At 50.1% G+C, this 21,406-nt stretch overlaps 1 protein-coding gene and 1 long non-coding RNA gene across 2 annotated transcripts in view; one reads left to right on the plus strand and one right to left on the minus strand.

Moving 5' to 3' along the window:
* Positions 1 to 479: 479 nt before the first annotated feature.
* The window catches only part of Trim25 (tripartite motif containing 25), a 26,900-nt gene continuing 5,973 nt past the window's right edge, over positions 480 to 21,406 (plus strand). Inside the window, 5 exon segments of the mRNA XM_059271503.1 lie at positions 480 to 1,138; positions 5,546 to 5,641; positions 10,359 to 10,592; positions 14,283 to 14,451; positions 17,427 to 17,492. Of these exon segments, the coding sequence (XP_059127486.1) occupies positions 545 to 1,138; positions 5,546 to 5,641; positions 10,359 to 10,592; positions 14,283 to 14,451; positions 17,427 to 17,492 (1,159 nt within the window). The 5' untranslated portion in view covers positions 480 to 544.
* Positions 7,636 to 10,746, minus strand: LOC131917580 (uncharacterized). The gene is made up of 2 exons (XR_009380703.1): positions 10,208 to 10,746; positions 7,636 to 7,811 (listed from the first exon to the last, which is right to left on the minus strand). It is a non-coding gene; the product is annotated as an uncharacterized LOC131917580 (long non-coding RNA).

A 21,406-nucleotide genomic window follows, 5' to 3' on the forward strand; every position in this document is an offset into this window, starting at 1 on the left:
GCATCGAACTCGCGGCAATCCTCCTGCCTCAGCCTTCCAAGTGACGGAATTACAGGCATGAGCCATTGTGCTCTGCGTCCACAGTATTTTGTTCTGTTTTGCTTTGGTTTTAATGAGGATAAGAAGACCCATCTTGTTCTGGAGGGACGGTTGGGACGCCTAGAGAACGGATGAATGTTCTCCAAAGAGGTGCTGCACTCCAGTAGGACATAGGCCCGGAGTAGAGGGGATAGGGATGCCCCAACTGCTGAGACAGTTCATCTGCAGAGTGACCCTGAAACGGCACGGGGTGGTCTTGCTGAGCTCGCTCGAACCCGTGGTGGAGTGATCATCAGGACTCTGCGTGTGGCCCCACCTTCAGCTCCCAACACCAGCCCAGAGGCCTCTAGCCCGCGCCCCTCCCGGGACCCACGTGACTTCCTGAAAGCCCAGGGCGCCGCCCCTCCTGTCCAGTTTCATTTCCTTCGCTGCTTCCCGAGCACCGCGCGCGCGGTGGTGTCGGCTGCTGTCCCCGCGCGTCCCGTCGGGTGCCCCCAGGAGCGCGATGGCCGAGCTCTTTCCTCTGGCCGAAGAGCTGTCGTGCTCCATCTGCCTGGAGCCCTTCAAGGAACCCGTCACCACCCCGTGCGGCCACAACTTCTGCAGGTCGTGCCTGGATGAGACGTGGGTCGTCCAGGGCCCGCCGTACCGGTGCCCGCAGTGCCGCACGGTGTACCAGGTGCGCCCGCAGCTGCACAAGAACACGGTGCTGTGCGCAGTGGTGGAGCAGTTCCTGCAAGCCGAGCAGGCACGGACGCCCGTGGACGACTGGATCCCCCCTGCCCGCTCCGCCACTTCCAGCTCAGCCACCCAGGTGGCCTGTGACCACTGCCTGAAGGAGGTCGCGGTGAAGACGTGCCTCGTGTGCATGGCCTCTTTCTGCCAGGAGCACCTGAGACCGCACTTCGACAGTCCCGCCTTTCAGGACCACTCCCTGCAGCCACCCGTCCGCGACCTGCTGCGCCGCAAATGCCCCCAGCACAACCGTCTTCGGGAATTGTTTTGCCCCGAGCACGGCGAGTGCATCTGCCATGTATGCCTGGTAGAGCACAAGACCTGCTCCCCTACACCCCTAAGCCAGGCCAGCGTCGACCTGGAGGTAGGGAATGGCCAGTGACGGTGTAGAGGGCAACCCCGGCCAGTTGAATTGTGGAGAGGGCCCGCCCTGGGTATCCAGTACAGTGAGTTGCCGGAGGAGATAGGTTTACTGGGCCACAGAGCCACCTCTTCACACGACCCATGGCCCTAGGCTCCATAGGCCACCGTCTGTGAGTTGGGCAGTAGGGGGCTATCCCCACTGACCAAGCCGGGGTGGGGGACGGGGATACTATATAGCCTCCCCCTTACCTATTGCCTGCCTTCCCCAATCCTCGCATGTCTATTTTACGTAGCAGCAGACAATTGAAGGCACAGACAGGTAAGGGTGCCTGCCCCCAAGCCTGCGGCGTTTGCCCAGCGGTGTTTAGTAGTTTTGAATATTGATTGTGTACCCTGGGGTGTTACCTCGCCTCTCCCTCCGGATCCTAGCTGCACGTAAGAACTGTGTGCCTTTAGTTCCTTCCGCAGTTCGTGAAAACAGGCCCAGAGAAGTTAGCTTAGCAACGCTAATGCAGTAATTGTTCCCAGCAGCTGGGAACCAAGCTGCTTTGACTCACAGTGCGCGGAGTTTCTTGTTCTACTCCTGTAGACCAGACTGGTGTCCACATCTGTGGAGTCCAGAGCGTGGAGCGTTAATAAGCAGAAGCCTGTGTTGATCCGGAGAGTTCTAATAGACAGGGAGGGTGGGCAGAGCCCCAAGGAATCTCAGCATGTGACCTTCAGGGAAAGCTAGTACTGTTGCAACAGGGTGTGGTTCATCTTTTTTTTTTTTTTTTTTTTTGAGACAGGGTCTCACTATGTAGTTAGTCCTGGGAGCCCTGGAATTCACTATGTAGACCAGGCTGGCTTCGAACTCACAGAAATCCCGCCTGCCCCTGGTTCCCAAATGCCGTGACTAAAGGCGTGTTCCACCATGCCTGGCGAGTTAGTCCATCTTGCTGTGTGAAATTGAGCAGGGGTTTAGCCTCTGGACCTGGATCCACCTTGATAAAGACGGGGGTAGGGGAGTGGGGAGAGTGGAGGGAGGTGGAGGGAGGGGGTAGTCTTGAGGGCCTTCCAGGGTTGCGATGATTTGGGGGCCTTTAGTTTTATCGGCTCCTATCTTCTCCCTGTGAACTCCACAGAAGCTGCCCCTCTTCCCCACATTTGTCAAAGTGTGATCTGATCTCATTTCACTGCCAAATGTCTGGGAAGTTGAGGCCTGTCCCAAGGTTGTGACCTGTCCCAAGGTTGTGACCCGTCCCTGGATGAGGTTGCCAGGAAATGGATTCCCGGCCTTGCCTGGCTCTCTGGGTCTTAGCCAGGTTCCTCAGGACGCTTTCCCCCTGAATCTTGGCAGTTGGACCTAGAGGTACATCTTTTGAGTTTACCCCATGCGGGTATGGACACCTCTGAGCCTACCTGTTCTAGAAGAAAGTCTGCCTCACCTTCAGAGCCTGGGGTGTCTGCTGTGTCCCACAGAGCTAGCTATTTGGCTTAAGGCAAGTCCCTGCAGATATCTGGGTAGGTTGGGCCTCCTGGGGAGCGCTTCAGAGGCAGGATCCAGTGTCAGAAGGCCTGGTCTTTAGGAGGTTCCTACCAGATCTGGTGCCAAGGTCTGGGCTGAAATCCCGACCCCTCTGGTAGCTTCCAGATGCACAATGGTAAAATGGGGGGCATAGTGAACAGGGGGTGAAGCTCATGGTGTGGTGGCTCATGCCTATAATTCCAGCACTTGGGAGGCTTAGGCAAGGAGAGCATCACGAGTTTGAGACCAGCCTGGAACTACATAGTTGCAGGTTAGTTCCGGGTTGAGACAGACATGAGTTTGAGCCAGCCTGGGACTACATAGTTGCAGGTTAGTTCCGGGTTGAGACAGACATGAGTTCGAGGCCAGCCTGGGACTACATAGTTGCAGGTTAGTTCCGGGTTGAGACTCTGTCTCAAAACAACAACAAATGGCCATTGAGTTGGCTCAGCTAGTAAAGAAAGGCACTTGCCGCCAAGGCTGTGACCTGAGTTTGGTCCCTGGGACCTAAATGGTAGAAGGAGAACCAGCTCCAGCAAGTTGTCCTTTGACTTGCCATCTATATGCAGGTGATCATGCATGCATGTGGATACTCACAAATAAATAAATGTAATAAAAATTAATAAAAAAAAACCAATGAAACTAAGAGAGAAAGTAGATGAGGCAGCCTATAAAAAGCAACTTCCTGCAAATTCTCCATATAGGTTACTACGATTTTTGTTATTGGGCCCGAGTAGATGAGGCACCCCGTGCTCTGGGGCAGCCTCAAACAGGTCACACTATCTTTATGGTCTCTGTCTCAGGCAAGAGGGCTTCCCACTGATTCCTGCAGTAACCTGGCTTCCAGGAAGGGTGCTTTTAGAAGTCCCTGTTCTCCGAGGCAGGAGGGGCCTGCCTGGCCCGAGCCTCTGCTCTCTTTTTAATCCTGATAGCAGGATTCCCCTGCCAGCCTTGTGCCCGTGTCTTTTTCAACCTGGCTGCTGCTTTTGCTGCTTCAACGCCAACCCCAAACACGGCTCAGTCTTGGGTATCTTGGCTGCTTGTTTTGGGGGTGCAGACTCAGGATTCCGTTCTCTCCCATGTGGAGGATCCAGGTCCTTGGTCTGCAACAAGCTCCCCAAACTTCGAAAGGTTCTTTATCCTTGGTCAGTGGGCCATTATCGCCACCGAAGTCCTTGAGCTGCTTCTCTTTGGTTTGGAGTGGGGAGGAGTGGACCCCCATCCACAGTGAGGGGACTGATATCTAGTTTGATTAATAGTGGATAAACCTTTCAGTGTGGAGGGCTCACACTGAAGTGAGCCAGTTGCTAGATCCCGTGTGTTCTCAAGTCTCTCCTAGCTCCGGGAGGCAGGATCTGCCTGGGTTTGCCCTTTAACCCAAATCTGTCTCTGTCACTGTTGAGGGCCTGGGGGAAGGGCTGTGTCACCGAGTTTGAGTCAAACATCGATGACCTGGGCCTTCTGGCTAGAGTTTGTGCAGCCTTGATCTCTGTATCCGGCCTTTACATGTGACAGTGGATGGTTGAAATCCAGCCTCCAGGTCAGGTCCAGCTCCAAGGGTGTCCGATGGAGTAGAGGAAGCAGGAAAGTAGGAGAGAGGGCGACAGTGTGTTGAGCTAGTCGGTTATGGGAAGAAAATGTTTTTTTCCACCCCTAGAAATTCCTAGCATACACAGTTTGGTCACTTGACGATGTAAGTTTAGTACCAGAACCTTAGCTGTGCCAATTACTAACAATGTGGTCTTGGGCGAGTCACCCGAGTCCTCTGTGCCTCGATGTCCCTTCTAGGCATTGTTCTTCACTTTAAACAGTTAATAGGTGTCAGGTGCTAGGAGAGTGCCCTCCCTCATGATGGCGGTGGAGTGTTTCTTCTCAACACTGTACGCCACCAGTCATCTTAGCAGTCACATAGGAGACCTTTGCTTCTGGAGGTGGCTAAGAGCCAGATGGTTTGGAATCAGCTTAGCTGTTTCAAGTCCTGGTGACCAGCTTATCCTGATTCCCAGCCTTTGGTGGCCCCAGCCTGGGGTGGCCAAGTACAGTTTGATATTTGTCCCTGCCTTGCTGGATCTGACGAAGCCTAGCTTCCTTCCACAGTTCGAAGGCGCCTCTGGGGATGGTAGCCTTGAGTGTCAGCCTCCTTCACCGGCCCCCTTCTCCTGGAGACTCCACTGCTTTGTTAGCTCTCCAGCATCTTGTAGCGTATCTTTACTTTGATGTTTTGTCTGCTTTCGTGGGTGTTTGCTGTGGTAGGGCGAGTGACCTCACCGGCCGTTACAGAAGCAGCTGTTCTAGATCGTTATGTCTCTGTGGCCGCTCACAGTTCCCCTTGCTTGGATTTCATGTGTTGTAAAATGAGTAGTGGGAGAGAAATGTGTTCGAATAGAAGCTAGCCGGGCGGTGGTGGCGCACGCCTTTAATCCCAGCACTTGGGAGGCAGAGCTAGGTGGATCTCTGTGAGTTCCAGGCCAGCCTGGGCTACCAAGTGAGTTCCAGGAGAGGCGCAAAGCTACACAGAGAAACCCTGTCTCGAAAAACCAAAAAAAAAAAAAAAAAATAGAAGCTGACATTTAGTATGGCCTTAGGCAGATCCAGGCCGTGCATTGGTTAATCTTCCTGAGAGCCCCTGTAGGCCGATACCGTGGTATCTGTTCATGGCCAAGGAAATAGGCAGAAGACACATAGTTGGGAACAGGTTTTCGAAAGGTCATTTTGGTTCCAAGTCTTAAACGTTTCTGTTTTGTCTGCCTAAGGGATAAAGGGGGGGGGGCATCAAATACAAGAATCCCAGGGTAGGCAGAAGTACCAGTGGGATGGATGGTGAGACTGGTCCCCCAGTGGGGCGGGGCCTGGGAGGCTAGGTAAAGAGGGGATCTCTCACCGTGTGCGTGTCCTCTACAGAGCAAACTGAGGCATAAGCTCACCATCATGTATAGTCACATCAGCGGGGCATCCAAGGCGCTGGAGGATGTGAGAGTCAAGCAGCAGAGTGTGCAGGTGAGTGACTCCCCCACTCCAGCCTGGAGACCCTGAAACACCATCATCATCCCTCAGGGAGGATGGGTGTAGTTAGGACCCGGACGTGACTGGGAGTGTAGCTCTGTCGGTAGAGAGAAGGCTTGTGTAGCTCCTTGTAGCCTTGGGTTTCATCCTAGTACCGTAGAAACTGGTGCAGTGGGATCAGAAGTTCAAGGTCATCTTTGGTTACATAGTGAGTTCCTGACCAGCCTGGGTCCATGAGACCCTGTCTTTTGTTTTGTTTTTGTATTTGAGATAGGGTCTCACTATGTAGTCCTGGCTGTCCTAGAACTCGCTATGTGGACTAGTCTGGCCTCGAATTCACAGAGATCTACCTGCCTCTGCCTCCTGAGTGCTGGAATTAGAGGCATGCACTCCCATGCCCAGCATGAAACTCTGTCTTAAAAAAAAAAAAAAAAAAAAAAGCCCCGAGTGGTGGTGATGCATGCCTTTAAATGCCAGCTATCCCAGTACTCAGGAGGCAGAGGCTAGCGGATCTCTATGAGTTCGAGGCCAGCCTGGTCTACAGAGTGAGTTCCAGGACAGCCAGGGCAATACAGAGAAACCCTGTCTTTGAAAAACCAACATGTCCAAGAATAGCCTTTTAAACACAAATTGAAAACTATCTGTAAGCCCAGCTTTGAGAGAATTATTAAAAATTAAGGGTAAGGGGCCTAGAACGATGGCTTAGTTCGTAAAGGTGATTGGTGTGTAAGCCTGACACCCCAAGTTCAATCCCTGGAATCCAAGCAAAGGTGGAAGGAGAGAGCTGACTCCACAGAGTTGACCTCTGACCTCCAAACCCATGCCGTGGTACACGCCTCCACCCCAATAGTAAACAAAAAATTAAGAATAAATAAATAGGCCAGGCATGGTGGTACACGCCTTTAATTCTAGGAACTCAGGAACTAGAGACAGTTGGATCTCTGTGAGTTCTAGGCTAGCCAGGACTATGTAGTAAGACCTGATCTTAGAAGAAGAGAAGGGCCAGGCGGTGGTGGCACATAACTTTAATCCCAGCATTTGGGAGGCAGAGCCAGGTGGATCTCTGTGAGTTCGAGGCCAGCCTGGGCTACAGAGCGAGATCAGGACAGGCACCAAAACTACAGGGAGAAACCCTATCTTGAAAAAAACAAAAAAAGAAACAAAACAAAAGAAGAGGAGGAGGAAGGAGAAAAAGAAGAAGAGGAAGAGGAAGAAAAAGAAAGAAATGTGTCCTGGGGAGAATCCTTCCTGCCTCTTCCAGCTTCCAGAAGCCTGTACATTTTCTTCCAGTTATAATAAGACCCTTGTCATTGACTCAGGATAACCTCGTTCTTAATTTAAGTACATTTGCAAAGACCCTTGTTCTAACCGGAGCCATATTCACAGGCTCTAGGATGTGGGTGGAGTTTTTGGCTGTCTGACATTAACTCCTAGGATGTACAGGAAAAAACACTAAGAAGGAAGTATCCTAGGCTAGCAGTGGACATGTCACCATGTTAAATCAATGGCAGATTTATTATCCATTTTCCATTTAAAAAAATAATAAATTAGCTGGTTGTGGTGGCGCGTGCCTTTAATCCCAGTGCTGGGGAAGCAGAGGCAGATAGATCTCTGTGAATTCAAGGTCAGCATGGTCCACAAAGCAAGTTGCTGGACAGCCAGGGCTGCTACACAGAGAAACCCTGTCTTGAAAAACAAAAAAAACAAACAACAACAACAACAAAAATTTACCTTTAATTAAAAAAAATGTATTTTATGTGTATTGGTGTTTTGCCTATTTACATGTATGTACCACATGCATACCTGGTGCCTGTGGAGACCAGAAGAGTGTGTCAGGTCCCCGGGGACTGGAGTTACAGTCAGTTAATGAGCTACCATACGGGTGCTAAGAATCAAATTGTATCCTCTGGAAGATCAGGCAGTGTTCTTAACCACTGAGCCATCTCTCCAGTGCCAAATTACCTTTATATTGAAAGAAAGGAGCTGGATTTTAAAGAATACCATTGCTGAGCTGCAGCAACTATGCCTTTATTGAGGTCCGGGTTCTGATACCGGCTCTATCACGGATTGGCCTGTGTGGCTTCAGGTGTGCTGGTGGAGATGCAGCTCTCAGTTTCCCAACCCGCACAGGGGAACCGCAACTCCTCGGAGGAGACGGTGATACCTACAGGGTGAAGACTGAATTGTGAGTATTGGTTGGAGAGAGGGCTAACCTCCTAGGATGAAGATATGTCCAAATGCAGAGACTTCGTTTTGTTCGGTTTAACAGCCTAGGCCCACACAAGAGTAACTCCTGCCCCGTAGCATGGCTCTGCTCCCTGTGCACAGCCCTACTGTTCTACTCCACAATGTGATGCTCTCATGTCTTTGATTGAAGCTGGAGTTTTGGGGACGAGCCGAAGAGTATTATAGAAACTGGCTGTCGAGGGCAGAAGGTACTGAAGAACAAAGAGGCTGGCAGATCTAGGATGACACAGGCTGTAGTATATTAAGGATATTAAGAGCCTCTGCACCCCAAGATGGGAGGAAGGGGTTTATGTGCTAAGATAGGCAAAGGTGGACCATGGCCAACTGGAATCTGCCTAGCTAACAACTATTAACGTGTCCTGTAGGGTTTGGGATTTGTGTTGGGGTCATCTGGCACTTATGACCAAGATGGCCAAATTCACGCCAAGCTGGGTCCTTACACTGGGTCACCTTTACCTGCTTGCCCTAGCCTTTGAAAAGGGGAACAAGATGGAAGATACCAGCAACAAGCAATTTCCATTTAAGCAATCAATGTGGTGTTGCACATACCACTTCTAGCCTTGCCTTACTGGAAGGAATTTAGTCACCTAGCCACCCTGGCCAGGCCTAGCTGCAGGGTATTCTGGGAAATGTAGTCTGAGAAGCTGTATACCCACTTGACACCCCTGGGGCGTTCTCTTCCTAAAGAGCGAAGGAGGAAATGAACACAGAAAGGTGTTGGTGTTCACAAGAGGAGGTAGAGTGAAGGGTTGGAGAGTTGAGGGTCAGCGAGAGGGCTCAGTGAGCAAAGGTGCTTGCTGCCAAGCCTGACAACCTGAGTGTGATCCCCAAGACCAGAGGAAGAGGAGAACCAGCTCCTGAAAGTTGTCCTTTGACCTCCTGGGGGCCTGTGCACACAATAATAATACTAATTAATAATAATAAATGTAACTGTTTTTAAAAAGTTGAATTCCATTCTTTTGGTGCACAGTGTGAATTTTTGTTTGTTGTGTTTGATCCTAAACTATTGTGGTTACCCAAGAAATTTGTTCAAAAATACGACTGTTGAAGCAACACTGTCTACCAGAAACGTCCCAGACAACTCTGATTTTTTTTTGTTTTGGGTTTTTTTTTCAAGACAGGGTTTCTCTGTGTAGCCCTGGCTGTCCTGGAACTCACTCTGTAGACTATGTTGGCCTCAAACTCATAGAGATCTGTCTGCTTCTTCTGCCTCCCAAGTGTTGGGATTAAAGGCATGTGCCACCGCCACCACCCGGTTGTATCAAGTCTTTGACATCCAGTGTCTACTCACAAGTTATGACACATCTCTTCTTGGACTAGGCACATTTCAAATGCTCAGAAGCCACATGTAACAGTCAAAAGGAGAGTTCTAGAAAATGAACTTCTTTAGGAATTTTTTGAAGTTGTTTCATGCCTTCTTTTACAAATTTACTAGGAGCTGCCTCTGCCTTAAGAAATTAATATCCAAAGCCAGGCACAAGCCTTTAATCCCAGCATTTGGGAGGCAGAGGCAGGTGGATCTTTGTGAGTTTGAGGCCAGCCTGGTCTACAGAGGGAGTTCCAGGACAGGCTCCAAAGCTACAAGAAAAACCGTGTCTCGAAAAACAACAACAACAAAACAAGCAAACAACCCCCCTCCCCCTAATTAATATCTCAGCCTGGCAGTAGTGGTTGGTGCATGCCTTTGATCCCAGCACTTGGGAGGCAGATAGTCTTACTGTATTGCCCAGGCTAGCCAGAAACACTTGGGCTCAAGTGACCCTCCTGCCTCTCTCTCCAGAGGAACTGGAATAATAAACATGTGACCAGCTCACTTACGTTGCTTGTGAACAGTTGTCTCCCCTACTCCAGTTTGGAGACAAGGGTCACATGCAGCCCAAGCTGGCCTCAAGTATGCTATGTGGTCAAGGATGACCTTGGAACTCCTGGTCCTCCTGTCTCAGCCTCCCAAAGGCTAGGATTACAGTTGTGAGTCACCATACCTGGCTTTGTTTGTTCATGTTCTTTTTGTTTTTTTTTGTTGTTGTTGTTTTCTGACACTGGGTTTCTTGGTGTAGCCCTGGCCATCCTGGAACTCGCTATGTAGACAAGGCTGGCCTCGAACTCAGAGATCTACTGCCTCTGCCTCCAGAGTGCTGGGACTAAAGGTGTGTACTATTACCACCCGGCACTTGTGAACGTTCTTTTGTTTGTTTTTTTTGTTTGTTTGTTTGTTTTGAGACAGAGGTGACCGTTCTTTTATGTGCTTCTGGGGCAGGTGCTTAAAGTATTTTCCTAGAAATTGGGGTTGCTGTGTCTTGGGGATGTGATCACCTCCAGATGGACAGGACATTGCCAAGTGGCTGCCCAGAGTGGTGCCATGAAGTGTCATACAGTTCCTGGTGCTCCCCTCTCACCGACACACAGGAGCGCAGCCTTAGCATTTTACCACTCTGACAGGAGCCTCTTCATCTTGGCCTCGTAGGACGCTATGAACAGGAAGATGGAACAGCTGAGACTAGAGTATATGGAGATGAAAGCTGTCATTGACTCGGCGGAGACCAGCTCCACATGCAAGCTGAAGGAGGAAGAGAAGAGGGTCTTCGGAAAGCTGGAGACCATCTACCAGGTTCTCGTCAAGAAGAGGAATGAGATGCAGAAACTGAAGGCGGAGGTGGAACTCACCTTGGCCAAAGCGGACGAATTTGAGTTTCTGGAGGTGAGTCATGATGAGGCTGCTGCTGTGCGGTGTATTAGCATCCCAGGGTTGGTAGTAGCCTGGACCTCACGGAGTTGGGGCTGGATGTTCCGGAGACACGCTCTATTTCTGTGCTCTGCAATAGCTCACCTGAATTTAGGGGCTTTGGAGAACGTCTGATTATTACCTCGTTGTTCCCTTGGCTCGGCATCTGGGCGTGGCTTCCTGGTTGTTGACGTGGCGTCAGCAGCCCAGCTGCCGGCTGGGCTGTAGTGATTTTGGACTGCAGGGTTGTTTTCCAAGTGCACCTGGCTACTGGCAGAATTTTAGTTCCTGGGGCGATGGATCAAGTGTACACTTTCTTGCTGGCTCTCGGCTGAGGCTTTTTTTTTTCAACTTGGCAGCATGTGCATCCTCAAGCCAGCAGAAACATTCCTCCTTCCAGGAAGGCCCGCGTTCCTCTATTAAGGTCTTTTACCTGGTTAAGTATCCTGGCCCACCCAGGCTAACCGCCCTTTGGATTACTTGTTTCAACTGGTTTGATGTCTTCATTGTCCCTGTGGTGTATCTCCTCTGTTGTACCTTGTAAGTCTGTTGGGCAGGAACATCCTTCCCCATCTGCCCTTTACTCGAGAAGATGGTTATGGAGGGTGTGTCTAAGAGGAGACTCTTGGGACCATCTTAGTATGTCACTCACTGTACAGGTGTCTCCCTTCTCTTCCTGTCCTCCCTCACGTGGTCCCCGAAAATCTCTTTCTGAAGCACTATCTTCCTGCTCCGTCAGGCATGGTGCTTCTTAGCATGGTCCATGAGTGAGGTCCACGCTGTCCAGACTTGGTCTTTGCAGTCAAGCTCGTCTGTTGCCTGCACCCTTTGTCCATGCCTGTGTTCTGACCACAGCAGGCGCCACACTCTTCATTTCCACTGAGTGAGCACATGATGTTGACCTCCTCTGCCCAGTGGATTATGTCCTTTTTCCAGGGCCACCCCTTGGGTCCCGCTGTTACATATTATTAGTGGTGCAGTATTACCATCTGGGGGACCAGCCTTCAGGCAGCTCAGGGCTGGAAAGGAATCCACAGCGTCAGTGTAAGCTAAGACTTTTCTATTCGAGGGGCTCAGGGAAAAAGACACTCACGCTGTCTTGATGATTTTCTTCATTTTTCTGTTCTCTTGTTTTTCTACAGCTTACATACCCCAACAAAATCTTTCAGGCAATACAGGAGTCACAAAGGGGTTACATTCCATTTTTCAAATGAATGATTATAAGTAGAAACATGTTTTTCATTTCCCTTATATGATTAAAAACAGGGTCATCTCAATAACCCACATACTATACATCTAATTGTATAAGTGACTTGTCACACACAGATTAATAGATCATGAGTAAGCAAGGAACATTTTTTTCTCACCCAACTCTTTTGTTGACAGGCTGCAAATTGTAGTGACAAAGAATCAATCACTTAATTATCTATCTTGAAAGGTAATCTTATAAGGAATTTTAAAGGAATCATAAACCTAAACTTTTATACATAAAAAAGTCAGTTAGCTGAACTTTGAATCTTCAGGGTACATACTCATTCATCAGTAGTTTCTTATATCAGAAAATTGAGGTCAGGGGGCTGGAGAGATGGCTCAGAGGTTAAGAACATTGACTGTTCTTCCAGAGGTCCTGAGTTCAATTCCCAGCACCCATATGGTGGCTCACAACCATCTGTAATGAGATCTGGGTCCCTCTTCTGGCCTGAAGGGATACATGCAAACAGAATACTGTATACATAATAAATAAATAAATCTTTAAAAAAAAAGAAAATTGAAGTCAGGCATGGATACAAGGAATCAGTTATCACCTTTGATCATCAATCAGACCTAGCAACAGTCGGGCTGCTTTGTATTTTCAACTCTAGCCTAATGAATCAGACAGCTCAGCTACGTGTCCTTGTGAACTTTGGGTTGTTTTCTGGGGTTATTTATCTTAAAACTATTAGCAAAGCATCTGGTCTAATCTGAAGTTATTTTGAAGCTTTGTTTTAGCTAGTGATGCACACTGAAACCTGTGACTGGGTCTTTCCAGCATTAAGAGAGTTAGAGCCTGACTGGCTCCTGGGAGACTTGATTGTTTTCCTTACTCACTGAGCTATGACCTATAGCAGCTTCTTAGGTGGCTCATTGGCCTTAGCTGTGAAACATTTCCTTGTATTTATTTTTATTCATCAAAACTCTGTATAAGCTATCATCATCATTATTATCAATTAGACAGCACAATCAAGGGAGGAATCATCTTCGTGACAATCCACAGATAAAAATGCCCAGTAAATTTCCACGAGATGAACACATTACATCACAGGCCGTGGGGATCTCCCCACACCCACACACACCATGCCGATACCAGAGAAAGATGGCAGCAGCAAACATGTGAAGGCACAGCAGAAGCAAAAGATATTCCGGGGTCTGTGGTCCGGTGGCCTTGCCTAAATGATTCACCCATCAGAGAGTTTCCTCCTGGTGGCCTGAGACCCCTTGAACTTCAGTTGCCACCTGCTGCTCCTCTGTGTCACACTCCACCGCCACCCCGGCACTAATGATGCCATTTTCAGACGTGTTTCTCTTTGTGCACCCTTTGGCTGTCAGCCACATGTCACTCCCCCTTCTCCCTCACCCGTCTGGTGCAGGGCTCAGATCTCTGTGATCTACCTGGTGTGGTCCCCCAAGGACCCAGATTCTCTGCTCAGTACAGGAGCGATGGAGCTTCCTCTGTGTGTGATGCCTACTGGTACCCTGGTGGAGGTTTGATGCTGCCCCTGGAAGCTCATTCCTGTGCCCAAGAACTGCTGAGTTCTCTGGGAAAGGATTCGAAGTCCTTGTCTGAGTCCCCTTCAGTTTGGAGGACTCAAGTTAGTGAAATAGCTTTCCAACTTCAGTGGCACCCCATCCCGACCCCCATCCCATAGAAGATGTCCTTGAATGCCATGAGACATTCCTGCCCATTATCAGACCTTCATTTAGAGCTTCATTGGGATGGAGGGTCATGTATCTCTTGGGAGGAGGGGAGGAGCTCCAGAGATGGGCCATTGCGTCTGTGCCTATCATTGGCACAGTTTCTGCCAAGTCACTTGCTATGTCTAGACCTCTTTCCTGATTTGTAAGACAGGTGACCTCTGAGGTCCTTCCAGCTCCAGTTTTTTTAATTTTTTTGTTTTTGTTTTTGTTTTTATTTTTCGAGACAGGGTTTCTCTGTGTAGCTATTGGAGTCTATCCTGGAACTCTCTCTGTAGACCAAGCTGGCCTCGAACTCACAGAGATCCACCTGCCTCTGCCTCCCGAGTGCTGGGATTAAAGGCGAGCGCCACCTCCGCCCGGCTATTTTAATTTAACTTATAATGTATGAGTGCTCTGTCTACATGTATGCCTGCGCGCCAGAAGAGGGCATCAGATCCCATTATAGATGGTTGCGAGCCACCATGCGGTTGTTGGGAATCGAACTCAGGACTTCTGGAAGATCAGCTAGTGCTCTTCACAGGCTGAGCCATCTTCCAACCCCCAACTCCAGTTCTTAAAGAAGCGCTTCAATCACTGGTGACCTTGGGCTTGTGATTGAAGCAGGCACCTTCATGGGTGACAGAGGAAACGTCTTGTGGTGTTGATGAGGACAGAGCCCAGGCCCTGGCTTCCCTCAAATTGCCTATACTTAACATCTTGGCTTTCTTCCAGAAAGCTGCAAAATTGCAAGGGACGTCAACAAAACCAGTCTACATCCCCAAGGTAGACACAGACCACGAGTTGATAAAGGGGGTCTACCAGAGCGCGCTGGACCTCAAGGGTGAGCTGAGGCGCTCCCTCAAGCAGCTACAGAAGAAGGTTGAGGAGTCCCCTGGCTCAGGTAACAGCAGTGACCCCACGCTATGGTTCCTTTGGTGCCTTAGGTGTGATCTGGAACATTGGAACTTGAATTTCAGGGGTTTGGAAACCGCGTTCTCCACTGGCTGTGGCTCCGCTTTGTCAGGACGTAACAGCTATCCTTCCAAAAAGAGGTTTGAGGCTCAGTGTTCTGATGGCCTCTGGAGACCGGCCTAGACGGGTTTGGGGTGACTCTGGATTGCCAGTGTATTTGGTGGATCAATGGCTGGTTCCACACCTCTCCTTTCTTTCTTTCCTCCACGTCTCAGCCACCATCATGCTTCACTGTTTTATGTACCCCCAACCCCCCGCTGCCACCACTCAATTCTGGGGACTGATCCCAGTGTATGCCGGGCAAGCACTCCACCACAGACCTGTATACCCAACCCTTGGTATTTTGAAACGAGGTCTCTCTGTGTAGCCCAGGCCATCTGCCACCTCCCAAGTACTGGGATGACAAGTGTGTACTACCACACCTAGCCATCCAATTTTCTTTCTCTTCTGCCTCTGCCCACTGAGCCCAGTGCAGACACCACCTGCCTGCTGTCTGACTCCATCACTTGTGCTGCATGACCATGCTAGCTTCCTCCAAGGTCCGGCTGCATCTGCTGCTGTATCCAGGAAGGATTTTTCAAGACGTAGATATGATCTTGTTTTCATCCTAACCCTTTCTGGGGGCTTTCCATTGTCCTAAGGTGATAGACCAGATCCTTGACTTTGGCTGACAAGCCAGATTAGATACTGTCCCCCAACCCCTCACGCATGTCTCTACGGTCAATCTCTCAGGGGCGTGCTTCCTGCCACAGGACCTTTGTACATATCCTCCCAACACACGTGGCTTGGAGCATCACCATTCTTCACGAGCTAATTCTTTTCCACTGTTTTATTGTACAATTGGGTTTGGCTGTCCTGCCAGCTGAACCTGCCTTCATATACTAGGCAAGTGCTCTACCACATGACCCTTTTGAACATTTTTATTTTGAGGCAGGATCATTTTTTGAAACTTGAGTGAACAGCTCAAGTCACAGTCTATCATGGCAGGATGTAGCACGAATCCTAATTGTTCTTAATAAAAAACCCGGAGCCACATATCGGGGTAAATGCTGAAAGATCAGGGAGACAAAGGAACAAGCAGCAGCCGGGTCTCACCTCACCAAATCCTCAGCTGAAAAGGACTGAGTTCCTTTCTCCTTGTGCCTTATATTCCTTTCTCTGCCCAGCCATATCACTTCCTGTCTCAACCTCCCAAGTGCTGGGATTAAAGGTGTGTGCCACCACTGCCTGGCCTCTGCGGCTACCTAGTGGCTGGCTTTGCCCTCTGATCTTCAGACAAACTTTATCTGTGTTAGAGCATATACAAAATATCACCACATTTCCCCTTTTTGTCTAAAATAAAAAAGATTATAACTAATATAAGAAAAACTATATACAATATATATAGGCAATAGTTACATCAATAATTAACACTTGACAATCTCAGAGAAAATACTCCATCCAAAGTGTTGTACCTAATTCACTTTCTATCCTAACTTGTATTACCAACTGAAAACTGTCTTTTGATGTCTCTAACTTATACACTTCCTATCTCTTTAGTGAGTTTCTTTTCTGGCCTCTATGGCTAACTAGAGGCCGGCTTTGCCCTCTGATCTTTGGGCAAGCTTTATTTGTTAGAGCACACACAGAATACCACCACAGCAGGAAGTCAGGGTCACAGAGCTTGCAGCAGCTGGTCACGTGACATCTTCAGTCAGAAGAGCAATGAATGGTGCTCACCTTGATTTCTCCATTTTATACAGTCCAGCATCCCAGTCAGGGAGTAGTACACCCGACTGGGTGGGTCTTCCCACCTGAGTTAATTGTAATCTTGATAATCCTCCACAGGCATGCTCAGAGGGCCATCTCCCAGGTGATTCTAGACTCTGTCAAGCTGACAATTGAACATGGACCGTCACGTTGGGCTTCCTTCTCGCTGTGTGAAAATCATTGAACCTTTACATTTTATCTACCAGGTTCCCATATCAATATTCTCACTCCTTTAAAAAGAAAACACGTTTATTTATTTTGTGTGTATACATATGTATATTTTGTATGTGTATGTATGTGAACATGTGCACTATGGCACAGGTCTTGAGGTCCGAGGACAACGTGCATTTTTCTCTTTCCACTGTGTGGGTCCTGAGGATTGAATTCAAGTTTGGTGGCAAGCTCCTTTACCCACAGAGCCATCTTGCCAGCCCCATTTCCACTCCTTAGACTAGGATCCTTTTCCTTTGGGATCCTTTACAAAGGTGCCATATTATTGTTCCTTGAGATTCCCATCCATCTCCCTCATGAGGCGGTGACTTCTGTGAAGGCTAGGACTGTGGTGGTCTGTTGTGAAAAGCTGTCCCACAGTACTGAGGATAGAGCCTGACCCGTTTGTAAAATCCCTGTTGAGTAATGCAGGTGATGGCCTTAAACCTCAGTGTGGCCAACCCAGTGCCCTTGCAGAAGGGGTTTTGAAACGGGTGAAGTGAGGTACCTCATGGAAGGTTCTGGAAGTACTCCCATGGAGTAAATCTGTGAGTGACTAGCCTGCCGAGTGAGGGAAGAAAGAACCAGTGGACAAGAAACTGGCCTAGTCTCCATACCAGACACCGTGACTTCCTTCAGGGGTTCCATCAGCCATCATCAAGTTGGTGTTCTCCTTCATGGATGGCAAAAGAAACCAAGTCTCAGAGAAGTCCCAGAGCTGGGGGCTAAGGAGGAGACTTCACCCCAGCTGCCTTTTAAGCAGAGAAGAGAAGGAGCAAACAAATTGGTCCTCCTGACATTTTATTTCTGCCTCTTGTAAATGAGTGGATGGTCAGTGGGAGGGCCGTCGGTGTGGTGTTCTGCCCACAACCTTGACAAACCTAGCTCTTGGAGTGGGTGGGGAGGAGCTACCTACAGCCAGTCAATCCCTTTTCTCTGGCGCAGGTGACCTGGGAGATCAGGGTACAGAGTCCACACCCAAGGCCACACGCCCTTCGAAGAAGACCCCACGTGAGTAGTCTCCTCTTACCTCTCTGGTGTGGCTGTGGCTGACAGGTGCTTGGTTGAGGCCATCCCAAGTGTTTTACCGGGGAGTCAACTGGAGAAACATTCTGCAGCAGGCCCCATATGACAAGTGGTGTGGGGCCGGACAGGCACTCCGCTGGGGCAGGAGAGGTGACTTCTCCACCCACACTGGCTATGTGGGATAGCATAGTCACCAAAGCTGTCATGTGTTGGAGGGACATTTGATACTCCAGACCCTGCCAATAAGCGTGCTCTCTATCTACCCAGCTGGCTTTAATGCACACCGTTGTTACAGTATTTCTCTCTCTCTCTCTTTAAACTTTCCTGTCTTTAGTGTGCACGTCTGTGTGTTTATGTTTGTGCGGAGGAGTGTGGACATGTGGTGCATGTGTGGAGGAGTGTGGACATGTGCATGTGTGGAGGAGTGTGGACATGTGCATGTGTGGAGGAGTGTGGACATGTGGTGCATGTGTGGAGGAGTGTGGACATGTGCATGTGTGGAGGAGTGTGGACATGTGCATGTGTGGAGGAGTGTGGACATGTGGTGCATGTGTGGAGGAGTGTGGACATGTGGTGCATGTGTGGAGGAGTGTGGACATGTGGTGCATGTGTGGAGGAGTGTGGACATGTGGTGCATGTGTGGAGGAGTGTGGACATGTGGACATGTGTGGAGGAGTGTGGACATGTGCATGTGTGGAGGAGTGTGGACATGTGGTGCATGTGTGGAGGAGTGTGGACATGTGGTGCATGTGTGGAGGAGTGTGGACATGTGCATGTGTGGAGGAGTGTGGACATGTGCATGTGTGGAGGAGTGTGGACATGTGCATGTGTGGAGGAGTGTGGACATGTGGTGCATGTGTGGAGAGTGTGGACATGTGGTTGCATGTGTGGAGGAGTGTGGACATGTGGTGCATGTGTGGAGGAGTGTGGACATGTGGTGCATGTGTGGAGGAGTGTGGACATGTGCATGTGTGGAGGAGTGTGGACATGTGGACATGTGTGGAGGAGTGTGGACATGTGCATGTGTGGAGGAGTGTGGACATGTGGTGCATGTGTGGAGGAGTGTGGACATGTGGTGCATGTGTGGAGGAGTGTGGACATGTGCATGTGTGGAGGAGTGTGGACATGTGGTGCATGTGTGGAGGAGTGTGGACATGTGCATGTGTGGAGGAGTGTGGACATGTGGTGCATGTGTGGAGGAGTGTGGACATGTGCATGTGCGGAGGAGTGTGGACATGTGCATGTGTGGAGGAGTGTGGACATGTGCATGTGTGGAGGAGTGTGGACATGTGCATGTGTGGAGGAGTGTGGACATGTGGTGCATGTGTGGAGGAGTGTGGACATGTGGTGCATGTGTGGAGGAGTGTGGACATGTGGTGCATGTGTGGAGGAGTGTGGACATGTGCATGTGTGGAGGAGTGTGGACATGTGCATGTGTGGAGGAGTGTGGACATGTGCATGTGTGGAGGAGTGTGGACATGTGGTGCATGTGTGGAGGAGTGTGGACATGTGCATGTGTGGAGGAGTGTGGACATGTGGTGCATGTGGTGCATGTGTGGAGGAGTGTGGACATGTGCATGTGTGGAGGAGTGTGGACATGTGGTGCATGTGGTGCATGTGTGGAGGAGTGTGGACATGTGCATGTGTGGAGGAGTGTGGACATGTGCATGTGTGGAGGAGTGTGGACATGTGCATGTGTGGAGGAGTGTGGACATGTGGTGCATGTGTGGAGGAGTGTGGACATGTGCATGTGCGGAGGAGTGTGGACATGTGGTGCATGTGTGGAGGAGTGTGGACATGTGCATGTGTGGAGGAGTGTGGACATGTGCATGTGTGGAGGAGTGTGGACATGTGGACATGTGTGGAGGAGTGTGGACATTGTGCATGTGTGGAGGAGTGTGGACATGTGGTGCATGTGTGGAGGAGTGTGGACATGTGGTGCATGTGTGGAGGAGTGTGGACATGTGGACATGTGTGGAGGAGTGTGGACATGTGCATGTGTGGAGGAGTGTGGACATGTGGTGCATGTGTGGAGGAGTGTGGACATGTGGTGCATGTGTGGAGGAGTGTGGACATGTGCATGTGTGGAGGAGTGTGGACATGTGGACATGTGTGGAGGAGTGTGGACATGTGCATGTGTGGAGGAGTGTGGACATGTGCATGTGTGGAGGAGTGTGGACATGTGGTGCATGTGTGGAGGAGTGTGGACATGTGGTGCATGTGTGGAGGAGTGTGGACATGTGGACATGTGTGGAGGAGTGTGGACATGTGCATGTGTGGAGGAGTGTGGACATGTGGTGCATGTGTGGAGGAGTGTGGACATGTGGTGCATGTGTGGAGGAGTGTGGACATGTGGTGCATGTGTGGAGGAGTGTGGACATGTGGTGCATGTGTGGAGGAGTGTGGACATGTGCATCTGTGGAGGAGTGTGGACATGTGCATGTGTGGAGGAGTGTGGACATGTGCATGTGTGGAGGAGTGTGGACATGTGCATGTGTGGAGGAGTGTGGACATGTGCATGTGTGGAGGAGTGTGGACATGTGGTGCATGTGTGGAGGAGTGTGGACATGTGGTGCATGTGTGGAGGAGTGTGGACATGTGGTGCATGTGTGGAGGAGTGTGGACATGTGCATGTGTGGAGGAGTGTGGACATGTGGTGCATGTGTGGAGGAGTGTGGACATGTGCATGTGTGGAGGAGTGTGGACATGTGGTGCATGTGTGGAGGAGTGTGGACATGTGCATCTGTGGAGGAGTGTGGACATGTGCATGTGTGGAGGAGTGTGGACATGTGCATGTGTGGAGGAGTGTGGACATGTGGTGCATGTGTGGAGGAGTGTGGACATGTGCATGTGTGGAGGAGTGTGGACATGTGCATGTGTGGAGGAGTGTGGACATGTGGACATGTGTGGAGGAGTGTGGACATGTGCATGTGTGGAGGAGTGTGGACATGTGGTGCATGTGTGGAGGAGTGTGGACATGTGGTGCATGTGTGGAGGAGTGTGGACATGTGGACATGTGTGGAGGAGTGTGGACATGTGCATGTGTGGAGGAGTGTGGACATGTGGTGCATGTGTGGAGGAGTGTGGACATGTGGTGCATGTGTGGAGGAGTGTGGACATGTGCATGTGTGGAGGAGTGTGGACATGTGGACATGTGTGGAGGAGTGTGGACATGTGCATGTGTGGAGGAGTGTGGACATGTGCATGTGTGGAGGAGTGTGGACATGTGGTGCATGTGTGGAGGAGTGTGGACATGTGGTGCATGTGTGGAGGAGTGTGGACATGTGGACATGTGTGGAGGAGTGTGGACATGTGCATGTGTGGAGGAGTGTGGACATGTGGTGCATGTGTGGAGGAGTGTGGACATGTGGTGCATGTGTGGAGGAGTGTGGACATGTGGTGCATGTGTGGAGGAGTGTGGACATGTGGTGCATGTGTGGAGGAGTGTGGACATGTGCATCTGTGGAGGAGTGTGGACATGTGCATGTGTGGAGGAGTGTGGACATGTGCATGTGTGGAGGAGTGTGGACATGTGCATGTGTGGAGGAGTGTGGACATGTGCATGTGTGGAGGAGTGTGGACATGTGGTGCATGTGTGGAGGAGTGTGGACATGTGGTGCATGTGTGGAGGAGTGTGGACATGTGGTGCATGTGTGGAGGAGTGTGGACATGTGCATGTGTGGAGGAGTGTGGACATGTGGTGCATGTGTGGAGGAGTGTGGACATGTGCATGTGTGGAGGAGTGTGGACATGTGGTGCATGTGTGGAGGAGTGTGGACATGTGCATCTGTGGAGGAGTGTGGACATGTGCATGTGTGGAGGAGTGTGGACATGTGCATGTGTGGAGGAGTGTGGACATGTGGTGCATGTGTGGAGGAGTGTGGACATGTGCATGTGTG

The sequence above is a fragment of the Peromyscus eremicus genome, chromosome 8a (genome assembly GCF_949786415.1).
Source record: "Peromyscus eremicus chromosome 8a, PerEre_H2_v1, whole genome shotgun sequence".
Classification (NCBI taxonomy): domain Eukaryota; kingdom Metazoa; phylum Chordata; class Mammalia; order Rodentia; family Cricetidae; genus Peromyscus; species Peromyscus eremicus.